Below are 12,500 nucleotides of genomic sequence, written 5' to 3'. Positions count from 1 at the left end.
TAAATGCTTTTACTTACAAATAATTAACCAATTATTTAAACGGTTGAGTATCACTCCCATCCTTACACAGTTTATATACAGTGCCCTCCAAAAGTATTGGAACAGTGAGGCGAATTCCTTTATTTTTGCTGTAGACTGAAAACATTTGGGCTTGACATCAAATAATGAACGTGAGACCAGAGATCAACGTTTCAGCTTTTATTTCCAGGTATTTACATCAGGATCTGATGCACAACTAAGAAAATATCACATTTTGTTTGAATCCACCCATTTGTCATGTGATCAAAAGTATTGGAACAGATATACTTAAAACATATTTAAGTGAATAAGACTTAATATTTAGTTGCAAATCCTTTGCTTTCAATAACTGCAGCAAGTCTGTGACCCATTGACGTCACCAAACTTTTGCATTCTTCCTTTTTGATGCTTTCCCAGGCTTTCACTGCAGCCTCTTTCAGTTGTTGTTTGTTTTGTGGGGTTCCTCCCTTCAGTCTCCTCTTAAGCAGGTAAAATGCATGCTCTATAGGGTTTAAGTCTGGAGATTGACTTGGCCAGTCTAATACCTTCCATTTCTTGCCCCTGATGAACTCCTTTGTTGTTTTGGCAGTGTGTTTTGGGTCGTTATCTTGCTGCATGATGAAGGCTCTGCCAATCAGTTTGGTTGCATCTTTCCTTAAATTGGCAGACAAAATGTTTCTGTAGACTTCCGAGTTCATTTTGCTGCTGCCATCATGTGTTACATCCTCAATGAAGATTAATGAGCCCGTCCCAGAAGAAGCCATGCAAGCCCAAGCCATGACATTACCTCCACCGTGTTTCACAGATGAGCTTGTGTGTTTGGGATCATGAGCAGTTCCTTTCTTTCTCCAAACTTTAGCCTTTCCATCACTTTGGTAAAAGTTAATCTTTGTCTCATCAGTCCATAAAACTTTGTCCCAGAATTTTTGAGGTTCATCTCTGTACTTTTTGGCAAATTCCAGCCTGGCCTTCCTATTCTTCTTGCTAATGAGTGGTTTGCATCTTCTGGTGTAGCCCTTGTACTTTTGTTCATGAAGTCTTCTGCGAACAGTAGATAGTGATACCTTCACTCCTGCCATCTGGAGGTTGTTGCTGATCTCACTAACAGTTGTTTTAGGGTCTTTCTTTACAGCTCTCACAATGTTTCTGTCATCAACTGCTGATGTTTTCCTTGGTCTACCTGTTCGACGTCTGTTACTTAGTACACCAGTAGTTTTCTTCTTCTTCAGGACATTCCAAATGGTTGTACTGGCTATGGCCAATGTTTCTGCAATGGCTCTGATTGATTTTCCATCTTCTCTAAGACTCACAATTGCTTGTTTTTCACCCAAAGACAGCGCTCTGGTTTTCATGTTGTTTTCACCTCTGAATACAGTCTGCATAGACAAAACCTATCTTACCCAATCTGAACCTGAGTGTAGACATTCAGTGGTATTTATTGATTGAATAATGTATGTAATAGGACACACCTGGGCAACAAAACACACCTGTCAGTCACATGTTCCAATACTTTTGCTCACGTGACAAATGGGTGGGTTCGAACAAAAAGGTGATATTTTCTAATTTGTGCATCAGATCCTGATGTAAATACCTGGAAATAAAAGCTGAAACGTTGATCTCTGGTTTCACATTCATCGTTTGATGTCAAGCCCAAATGTTTTCAGTCTACAGCAAAAATAAAGGAATTGGCCTCACTGTTCCAATACTTTTGGAGGGCACTGTATCATGCCCTTTGAGAGTTTAACAGTTACTCTCACCTTCATCATCATCCTCCTCCTCACCTTCATCAACACCACCAAAGACAGACCCTGTTACAGGAAATCCATGATCCAAATGGCTTTATTAGCAGTACTTCTAAGGCCAAACAATTCTTGAATGCTACATTCCTGCTTATTAGAGTCCAGAACTGTCTCTCCATCCATCCTTCCCTCCGTCCATCAATTCATTCATCGACTCGTCCATCCATCGATCCATCCATCCCAATTCGAAATCCTCCATGAAATTCACGAGTCATACGAAAGTCCTCATGAAGAGCTTGTCGTGTGGCCGTGCATCGACGCTCCTGCTGGTCCTTGTGTCTGTTCAGGACTCCTGGAGGAGCGAGGTGAGCTGGGCCCTGAGCAGACGTTCACTCTGCGACGCCAGCCCCGCGTCGTTCACAATGTCATACCGCAGAGAGGGGCTCTCAGTGAGGTCAAAGCGTCGTGGGGGGCTGTCTACGACGTCGCGGCGAGAGCCTTGCGGCCCCGGGTCGGGAGTGTGCGGGGCCGAGAAGGCGGGGCTCCGGTCTAACTCCGCCTCCATCTTGTAGCTGAAGCTTCCGCTGAAGCTGAGCGGCGGGCTCAGGGGCGGGTCAAAGCCCGAGGGGGCGGGGCCGGACGAGAACTCCCCGACGTCCAAGTACGTCTCTAGGGCGCCGCCGAGGTTGTGGTAGGGGTTGACCTTGGCATGGTAGAGGTTGGTGTTGGCGCGCTGGAGGCTGGTGTTGGTGTGGTGGAGGTCCATGTTGCTATACGGAGGGCTGGGGTAGGGGTAGGGCTGTGGGGGTGGTGCCAGGGTGGAGTGGAGCTCTGGAGCCTGCTCTGGGAGAGAGGTGAGGGGGTTGAGCTGCAGGCTGCTGGCCAGCAGGTTGGAGGTGGGCTGGGAGAGGCCCTGGCAGAGAGCCTGCATGAAGGCCAGCAGGTCTGGGGCTTGGTAGCCCTGGTAGCCCTGGTAGCCACGCCCCTCCTGCAGCAGCTCCGACAGCGCCCAGATGTAGTTCCTGGCCAGGCGCAGCGTCTCGATCTTGGACAGCTTCTGGGCGCCGGAGAAGCAGGGCACCACGCTCCGCAGCTCCTCCAGGGCCTCGTTCAGGCCGTGCATGCGGCTGCGCTCGCGCGCGTTGGCCTTCATGCGCCGTGCCTTCACACGCTGGGCGCCCGCCGTCCTGGTTGTCCTCCTCTTCCTGCCCGCCGGGCCCTCGTTCCCAGGCCTCTCCTCCTTCGCCTCCTCCTTCTCCTCCTCCGACTCCACCTCCTCTGACTCCGACTCCTCGTTGCTCTCCTGCTCCATCATCCTGTCGTCCTCCTTCTTCCTGTTGCCTATCTCCATCGTGGTGAAATGGGGTTCCTGGCGTCCGACGTCCAGTTGCTGCTGCCAAGCAGTGTCCTCTCTGGATAGGGATGGCAGCAGGGTCATTCTGGAGAGGACAGGGACAGATTGAATCACTCTCCTCGGCATCGGCATCATCGTCACCACCATCATCATCTCATTCATCGTCTACATAAGCACATGTTCTGTTGATAATCACAGCTTAGAGATTAGACTATTCATAGTAGACAAATCCATGATGATTCATAGCAGTCATAGAGAGGCTCTAGGATGTGTATTTAATTACACCTCAGAACAACAGGACAGGTTCAACTGGACATGTAACAATCTTGGTCAGGGTTAGGTAATGAAGCAACACAAACACCAACAGTGCAACAACACACAAACAAACAAAGGTTTTCAAAAATCTCTGTTCTACAAAACCCTCCTCGCTGTCGATGAAAAGCCTGTGTGGTTTCAGGTAGTGTTGATGTGAGAATGCGGCCCCCCTCCATCCCATAGTCAATCCTGGTTTAGTTACCGTGGCAGCAGAGTGTGTTGTGAAGGCTCATCTCCTGTTCTGGGTGGATGGATGGATGGCTGGTCTGTGGAGGAGAGGTTAGGTCTGCTCTGGTTGCTGTGTCGGTGAGTATGAAGAGAGTTGAGCGGAACGCCGCAACTCCTTATCTCCTAATCCTTGCGTGCGGCACTAATCTCCCAACCAACCCTCTCCCACCCCCCTCCTCCCCACCTCACCCCTTTTGGTATATTATGTCATGGCAAACAGCCTCAACCTTCTAAGTAGTTCCAATCTTCCTCCCCCTCCTCCTCCTGCTCCGGTCAGTAAACTGTTTACCCCCGCAGTAGCTGTCCTCATCTGACTTCCTGGAACTACCTAAGCACCAAGGTAGGTCAACAGTCTGTAGCAGAGGAGGTCTACAGTGTGTACCAGTGTAAGGTACCAGTCACCAGTATAGACACACCTTCACATGAAAGGGTTTTTCTTTCCTACCTAATAACAGTAAAGATATCAAAGCTATTGAATAACAAGTGATAATCAAAACAGTGTCAAACAAATGGCCTATCTTGGAGTTTCTTTAAAGTAGCTACCCTTTGACTTGGTGACAGCTTTCCACCCTCTTGACATTGTGGTTACTATCAGCTTCATTCCATGGTGTTGATCACTTCACAGCTATGGTGCAATAGTAAAAGGGACTCCAGTGAGTACTGAAGTAGGTCTCCAGGGTGTACTAGAATAGATCTCCAGGGTGTACTGCAGTAGATCTACAATGTGTACTACAGTAGATCTCAAATGTGTACTACAGTAGATCTCAAATGTGTACTACAGTACATCTACAGTGTGCACTACAGTAGGTCTCCAGTAAGTACTACAGTAGATCTCCAGGAGAGCAGACACTGGGCCAGCTAAACAAACAGGGACTAGGCCAGTGGGTCAGTTGGCTGTTAGCACCCAAGTTAAGTTAAGCTCCTGTAGGATTTCCCTTTAAAGAGTCTAATCTCTGACCTGTGTTCTTCCTCTGACCTGTCAGCGCCTGTGTCCTGGAGGCACAGCCAGAGGCGCTGATAGGTCCGAGCCCACATGGAGCCCAGGGGGGTTGTCAGCAGGGCCAGAAAGACCGGGTGGGAGGCAGGTAGCACTGCTAACAGAGAGATACTGTACCAGGTTATCGAGTGGCAAAACTTGGTGTCGTGTTTGAGACTCTGCGGATATCCACAAGAACTCCCCCGCACCCCACCCCTCTTAGGAGCTGAGTGAGGAGGGAGGAGGAGGGGGACAGGGGAGGTGGCGGTGTACTTTGTTTTCTTTTTTGTTTGTGTTTGGTGCTGGCCATCATCTCCTTCTCTGTTTCTCTCTGTTTCTCTCTGTTTCTCTCTCTCTTTCTCTCTCTCTCAGCCTTTCTCTGTGACGCCACACTAATATGGCCCAGTTTGCAAACTGGGGTACAGTGGTTCAGGGGGTACGCGGTGAGAACATATGATTCACGTTTTCAAAGTAAAAAACAAAACATTTTCAAAATGAGCTATAAATAGACATGAAATCTTAAATTGGCTGACTAGCCAAGTTGCATTGCCAAAAATGTATACCTGTATGCAGCTAAATAATTACACTGCGAAAAATAGCCACAGGTAGTAACGTATTGTCAACAGGCACAACGGTATCAGAATTTCACTTGCTGATGACTTCTGTAGGAAAGCGGGAGATTGTTCCGATTGCTGCACGAACATGGACAAGTGGTTGGAAATAGTTAACCCCCCGTCCAGAGAGACACCATCGCCTTCTACCAGTAGGCCTACAATCGAGGATTATCTTGCCGGTGATAGCAATTTTAGAACTTGCTCTTACTGGACTGGCCATCAAGAGCACCGGGAGAAGAATAGCGATGGAAAACCAGGCTCTGAAACGTAAGGGTGGGGCTGAACAATTAAGAGACAATAAATACATCACCTTCACTAGACAAGGATTTTACGTGAAACTATTTGGTGCTGAAATTAAGGCCCAAAAATTGAGATGGAAATTGAACGTCTGAAGGGGTACGGGACTGTGCAAAGTTTGGGAACCACTACTCCATATCAACATTAAGAAACACTGCCCTCCTGTGGTAACACAAACTAGCAAAACAATGATTATGAGCCCCCCCCCCTCCATTCTCCCCCAACTCTCGCTCCCCCCCACTTGTGTTCAGACAGTAGTGGGTTTGTGGAGTTGGAATATACCTCAGCTTTGGCTTGTTACCCTGTTATGATGGCGGACAACACAACAGTGTGTGTTTGTGTGTGTGTGTGTGTGTGTTTAGCATGCATCAGAGGTGCAGGTGTGAACAGCCTGTCTGACTGGCCAGTGTCTGATCTCCTCCTCAGATAACACTGTCTAACTCTGGAGAGGCACGTGTAGCAGGGTGTGTGTGTGTGTGTGTAGTAGGGTGTGTGTGTGTGTGTGTGTGTGTGTGAGTGTGTGTGTGTGTGTGTGTGTGTGGGGGGGGGGGAGGCATGTACCTGAGTGTGTGTTATTTCTTATCTTAACTTCTTCTAAAGTAGAACATATACATTGCATTGTACTTTGTATTCGTAGTGTATTGTACAGTATGTTGTTCTGTACAACAAATTGTGACATTAGTCTGTTTGATTGACTGTTTTTTCCGACTCCAATCGAATACAGGAGATCCATTGTATTGTGCGTTGGTGCGTGCATGTGTGTGTGCGTGCATGTGTGTGTGTGTGCGTGCATGTGTGTGTGCGTGCATGTGTGCGCTCCCGTTGGCAGTATCAGTGGAAACGCTTTGTCGCTGTGCTGACATCTGGGCTGAGTTACTACATCAGTATCTGTAATGCCATTGGGCAACACACACACACACACACAGGCAAGCACACACACGCATGGGGGGGTAACTTTGACTACTAAAACAGACAACCTGTCCAGAAGTTTTACAACTCCACACACACATGCACGGTACACAAACACTGGCCACACACACATGGGGCAGGGGCACGCATTGGGCTGACACACAGAGAACACACACACAGAGAGACGCAGGAACACGCTTGCAGACACAGGTCCGACACACGCACATCAGAAGTGTTACAACTCGCGAGTGAGCTCAGTGTTATGAAGGGGCGTCTGTGTATCCTGAGCCTGGCATTATAGAGAGCAGCAGCACATCATGTTTGGGTCAGGAAAGGGAGAGAGGAGGCTGAGGGGATGAAAATGAAGATGAGGTGATGGAGGAAGAGGAGGGAGCGTGGGAGGGGAGGGGGGGGGGGGAGGGGAGGGATAGAGAGAGAGAGAGAGAGAGAGCACAGGGTCAGCTTATTACTTACTAATGTATTGATGTTGGTCAGCAGAGAGAGAGAGAGAGAGCTCTTACCAGAAGACTGACACGGGGGGGGGGGGGGGGGGGGGGGCGGGGAGGAGAAGAAGAGAGAGTGATAGCTCAAACCTGCCCCGTCCATCCCCCCCCTCGTCCACCTCCTGGCTTTTCCCCCCCTCCTCTTTTCCTCTCCTACTGGCCTCCCTCTCTCCCTGTCAGCAGTCCCCTCCTCTCCTCCTTCCCTCCGTCCCCGCGTGTGAGAGCAGCATGGAGCCCAGCAGCCCCAAGAAGATCCAGTTCTCTGTTCCTCCTCTCCAGAACCAGCTGGACCCCCAGGCTGCAGAACATGTGAGTACTCCACCCCTGCATGCGTGTGTGTTTAGTGTGTGTTCGTGTGCGTGTCTGTGTGTGGAGGGGGGGTGTTCTGGGGGTTAGACTTGACAAGTCACAATGTGTGTCCGAGCTAGGTTGTGTGTCTTGCATGAGTGCCTGTTACTGCTGTTACAGCCTATTAAGAGGCAGCCTGCGTTGGTAGAACTACTTGTGAACGTGTATCGCTAACCCACCTCCCACCCCCGCCCTCACCCTCCGTACACCCTCTCCCCCTCCCCCAGATCCGTCGGAGGAGACCGACCCCAGCTACCCTGCTCACCTACCAAGATCTGTCTGGAGGTAACATTAGAGGAGAGACACAGAGCGTGTGTGAGAGACAGAGAGACGATGAGTGTGTGTGAGCACAAGAGACAGAACGTGTGGAGACATAAGAGACAGGGAAGGAGGTGTTCCACTTCGGTTACAAACCCCATTTAATGTCTACCGAGGTGTCGCGGCAGGCTAACCGTTCCGCACATGCACTGATGGCAGTGTATGTGACGGTGTGTGTGTGTGTGTGTGTATGTGTGTGCGTGTGTGTCTGACTGTTTCCATTAGCTCGTTATACACTGGCTGTAAGGGCTTCCTGCTCTCTCTGCCAGATCCCATCCCAGAGCAACCTCCCTCCCTCACCACTTTCCTCTCCCCCTCTCCACCCTCTCTCCCTCCAACTATCCCTATATTTTTCCCCCCTTTCATCCTACCCCAATTTATTTCCAATCTCTCTCTCTTTCTCTCACTCTATCAGCTTGCTCTCCTCTCTCCCTCTCTCTTAGCTCCCAGTAATGGAGATGTTTATTAGGTTTCTGCAGCCTTAGAGATATAGGTTTCATATATATGGCAGCTAGCCAGAAAGCAACACATCCAGCCAACCAGTCAGCCAGAAAACGAGTTAGCCAGCCAGCCAGCCACCAGCCAGAGCATTTTAGGGGCGTGTGTGCCTCAAGACAATGGTATCGTTGTCCCCTCCCTCCCACACACACCCATCCCAACACTGATGATGTCATGCTGGAGCGAGAGTTAACAGGGAAACAGAGAGGTGGTTGTGAAAGCCGGAAACAACAGAAGAGGGAGGGAGTCATGAACTCACCTGATAGAGCATAACGTGCCTACCTCTTTCTCTCTCTCTCTCTCTCTCTCTCTCTCTCTCTCTCTCTCTCTCTCTCTCTCTCTCTCCCTGCAGAAGTGGAAGACAAGCATGGGGCCAGTGGGGTGACAGACGTAAGTCTTCCCTCCATCCACACTCTGACTGGACAGCCATGCTGACGCCTCTTCCTTCCTCAGACTCCACGGTCACCTGGATCGTATCGATCCTCCACGTTGACCTCCTCTCCTCCCTTCTGTTCTCCCGCCCTCTCATCTGCACCCTGCCTCCCCTTCCTTCTCCTCTCCTCCCCATCCTACTTCTCCCCTCCTTTCTCCTCTCCCCTGTACCCTACCTGCCCATCTCTGCTCCTCTCCTCCTTTAGGGTTCCAATGTGTCTCAGAGGAATCCGAGCCATGCCCCGCCCTCAATCAAAGGTATTGCCAAAATATCTTCTCCAATCAGCCATTGCATGAACAGCCAGAAGGTTTGGATAAAAACATTCGACTCCTTGTGGGTCTTTCCATGATGTTCATTTCATTTGAATAGAAAATCTTAGAATTTCCAAATGTCTGCGTCTCTCAAAACAAACAAATGTCTATTTGTGTTCATGCTACACTGTCACCCCTGTTACGTCTGAACTGAGTACATCTCTCTTCTCGAAAACAGTCCACTCGACAGACCCAGTGGTTTCTGCTTGCTCTGTTTTTTCTCATTGCTCCTCTGCTTCATGTTTGCTTTTGCTTGTTCCAGAATGTGCTGACTTGTGTTGATTTGTGTTCCAGTGTAAGTGTGGTGGAGCTGTGTGTTGATTTAGTTTGAGTTGTCTGCTTGTCTTGTATTGATCTGAACTGAGTTGTCGCCTTATTTTGAGTTTCCACTTTTGTTTTGGTCAGTTTGTCATGTGGCGGCAGGACCAAAAGCAAAGCTCTGATTGGAGGTTTGATTTGAGCTGTAATCAGTCAGCGTAGCAGTTAGCTGCTAGTTGATAACTGCTAGCTGTTATCCGGTAGTTGATCATTGCTAGTTGCTATCTGTTATCTTTATAATTATTAGCTTTTAGCTGTTAGGCAGTAGCAGTTTTGTAAGCTGTCAGCTGCTAGCTACAACAGTTGTTAGCTGCTAGCCGTCAATGTCAGTTGTGAGGCCGCAGTACCTGCCTCCCACCTCTGGGGGTGCTCTTGTGTTCCCTGCAGATTTGCAGCAGCACCTTCAGAGGCACGAACAGCCGGAGGCGGGATTCTGTGAAAACAGTCTAATCGCAACCCAGCACTTTGGGAACACAGCGCAATGGGCTAATCAAAATGGGCCTGATGAGCCCAATGGCAATGAGGCGTACCTACTGCTAGCCAATGAGGAGCTAGCGCTGGGTGAGCGCGACTGTGTGGGGGGTAAGTGGGGGGAAGGCTAAATGTGAGCGTACGTAATGGAGAGAGAGAGTGTAACAGGTGTGTGAGGTGGGTTTCAAACCGCTTCCTCTCTGCAAGGATATGCAAACATCTATTGCTAAACCAAAGAAACACATTTGGACTATTGAGTACATATCACACAAGAGCCATTCCAACAATTGTACTGAGACTTTGGTCTGTACTATACAAACTTTTCCCAAACACTAGTCTTCACATGGTACTAATTTAAGTATTGTTTGTTCTCCCTCTCTTCCTCTTCCTCTGCGCCTTCCTCTTCCCTTTCTGTCCTCTCCAGAACCTTCCAGCAGCCAACAAGAGAACCTGTCCAGCTCAGAGTCTGTCTCTCGATAAACTCCTCATTTTTCTCGTTCTTTTGTCTTTTATTCTTACTTTTCCCAGCTCTCATCCTTCGCGTCCTCCTCCTTCCCTTCTCCTTGCCCCGCTATCATCCTCGTCCACCTCTCTTTGCTGCTCTCAGATCCTCTCCTCCAATCACAAACGTGTATGTCTCAACCGGTTCACCCAAAGAGTTTTGTGTTTTACAGTTGATATCCAATAGGATTATGGTAGGATGTTATCTCTGTTAGAACGTTCTTACACTTACACAGTAATGGACTTTAATAAAAGATGAGACATAAAACATTTCGGTGCATCTCTCTGAGCTCTATTGACTTGGTGGAATGGTGGTGTGTATGTGTGTGTGTGTGTGCCTGTGTGCTTGTCTGTATAGAGAGAACACTTAACACTGAAATATTGCAGGTAGCTTGAAATGCTGTTTGTGTAAATGTCTGCCTGTCTGTCTATTTGCCTTCTTGTGTGTCTGTGTGTCTCTGTCTGCCTGCAGCATGTCTGTCTGTAGTCTGTCAGTCTGCCTGCCACCTGGCTGTCTCTCTCGCTGTCTGTCTTTCTGTTTATCATTGAAGGACTGTTGTTTGTCAGCAGGTAAACTGACCAAGCCCCAGACAGAATGTTCCCTCCCAGAGGAGGAGGAGGGCAGGGCTACCTCCCAGGATGACTGACAGCTTGGCCAGCCTATTAACAGCCCAGCAAACCCCCGACCCCGTCTGGAGCAGCCAACCACAGCTCCTCCCTGTGGTAGCAGTCCATTTTGGAGGAGCACGACGAAGACATTTCCTGGACACACTCTGTCAGCTACCTAGATTAAACTAGTACAGCTCAAACTATAGCACAATAGATGTCTCAGTCCAGTCCAATGCAGTGGCTAGAATGAGCTTATCTAGCTTATAATGTGTCACACAGCTGTAGCATTAGAATTCTTATTATTATCGAATGGAACCTGGCTAGTTATAGCACTAGCATAGCTATTATTTAATGGGCCTTGGCTAGCTGTAGCGCTAACAAATGCATTTAGTGTCTAATGGCTGTGAGGAGCTAATAGAATAAAGTGAAGTGCTGCTACATCAGACCAGCTGAGAGGCTTCTGTTTCACTGACTCCTGGGAGACAATAGTCCATTACATGGGTGTGTGTATGCATGTGTGTGCGTGCGAGCGCGCGTGTGCATGTATGTGTGTGTGCTGAGGTGCCCATTTCGAGACTAGGAAACTTGACATACATGCTCTGCGGTACTCTGTGTCTGTTAGAAGGAAATAAAGCAGCTTGAACCTTGGTGAGATCTGCTCCTTACTCTACAGAACTACATCTCCCACAAACCCAACCCTTCCATGGTCATACCAACGTGAGCTGGTGCTAAGTGTAACTATGACATCTAAAGAACTCTGGGTCACCATGTTGCTGGGTGACAGTTGACAGGAGAAAGCTGCCAGACAGTGGTTGCCTGATTTAGATGGAACACAGTCGTGGGTGGAGCCAAGCTTTAATAAATATAAATACACAATCAGGTTTAAAATAGAGAAATAGGTCTTTACTGAAGATGTCCCTCTTCATCCGAGGGAAGACATTGATGGGTCTGTTGTTTCTCCTCCTCTTCCTCCTCATCCTCATTGACCCCTGGAGGAACAAGTGTCACGTTAATACCTCATCGATCAAGTGTTTGCTTGTCTGTCTGTGTGTTGTGCACACGTGTGTAAGCATACATCCAGTACGTGTGTGTAAACACATGTGTGTGTTACCGTTCCAGGAGAGGGTCTTGTTCTCAGTTGGGTTCACACTGTCCTGTCCCAGTGCATTGTGGGAGTGTATTTCTGACACAGGCTCCTCCTTGATCTCCGGACCAGTCGCATCACTGACTGTTTCCACAGCGACGGCTGGCATGTTTTCCTGAGGGTCCGCCTCTTTCTTGTCACATGGCCTCTCCTTATTGGCCAACTCTTTGACCATCAATGGACCAACCAATGAACAAGCAGACGGTTATTACACCTTCCTCTGATGGATGTGTGTGTGGGTGACAGATTTCATGTCTACTGCGAGTGATGATTGACGTGGTTTGAAGCGATACACAGGCGCATTCTTCCGTGTAAGCATAGCGTGAAGGGTTCGATCTGTCGTGTCAAACGCACGGTGGCAGTTTGACACGTGGAGTCACACGAGGGGCTTACCGTGCTGGGCCAGCTCCCTCCAGCGCTCCTTGTTGGTGACGATGGCGTGTGTCATGTCGTGACGCAGGCGGGTCAGGTCCACGCTGGCCAGGGAGTAGTCACATGACCCTCCCACGCTGTGTCTCTGGACAGACCCCACCACGGCTCCTGAACTTGGGAGACTACACACACACATACATACACACATTCCTAAAGCGGACTGC

The 12,500-nt window shown here is 49.0% G+C and overlaps 3 protein-coding genes across 4 annotated transcripts in view; 1 reads left to right on the top strand and 2 right to left on the bottom strand.

Moving 5' to 3' along the window:
• Window positions 1-1,708: 1,708 nt before the first annotated feature.
• Window positions 1,709-8,400, bottom strand: LOC124474454 (neurogenic differentiation factor 1-like). Its single transcript, XM_047030605.1, has 2 exons — window positions 8,377-8,400; window positions 1,709-3,196 (listed from the first exon to the last, which is right to left on the bottom strand). Exon 2 carries the CDS (start codon window positions 3,193-3,195, stop codon window positions 2,101-2,103), a length of 1,095 nt encoding a protein of 364 aa, XP_046886561.1. The 5' UTR covers window position 3,196; window positions 8,377-8,400; the 3' UTR covers window positions 1,709-2,100.
• On the top strand, window positions 6,872-10,627 carry LOC124474479 (protein phosphatase 1 regulatory subunit 1C-like). Of its 2 annotated transcripts, none has more exons than XM_047030643.1 (6): window positions 6,872-7,262; window positions 7,529-7,586; window positions 8,470-8,507; window positions 8,756-8,807; window positions 9,567-9,761; window positions 10,075-10,627. In XM_047030643.1, exons 1-6 carry the CDS (start codon window positions 7,182-7,184, stop codon window positions 10,128-10,130), a joined length of 480 nt encoding a protein of 159 aa, XP_046886599.1. In that variant the 5' UTR covers window positions 6,872-7,181; the 3' UTR covers window positions 10,131-10,627. The 2 variants fall into 2 exon arrangements, with proteins under 2 accessions (XP_046886599.1, XP_046886600.1); XM_047030644.1 differs by having other exon boundaries at window positions 6,873-7,262; window positions 9,567-9,740.
• Window positions 10,628-11,663: 1,036 nt separating this feature from the next.
• Window positions 11,664-12,500, bottom strand: part of LOC124474917 — a 3,640-nt gene continuing 2,803 nt past the window's right edge. The window contains exons 5-7 of the mRNA XM_047031381.1: window positions 12,298-12,458; window positions 11,872-12,069; window positions 11,664-11,749 (exon numbers count right to left, since the gene is read on the bottom strand). Of these exons, the coding sequence (XP_046887337.1) occupies window positions 11,664-11,749; window positions 11,872-12,069; window positions 12,298-12,458 (445 nt within the window). The remainder of the gene's footprint in view (window positions 11,750-11,871; window positions 12,070-12,297; window positions 12,459-12,500) is intronic.

Source organism: Hypomesus transpacificus, chromosome 12 (genome assembly GCF_021917145.1).
Source record: "Hypomesus transpacificus isolate Combined female chromosome 12, fHypTra1, whole genome shotgun sequence".
Lineage (NCBI taxonomy): Eukaryota > Metazoa > Chordata > Actinopteri > Osmeriformes > Osmeridae > Hypomesus > Hypomesus transpacificus.
Note: the sequence above shows the minus strand (reverse complement) of the source record. Positions and strands in the feature narration are given on the sequence as shown.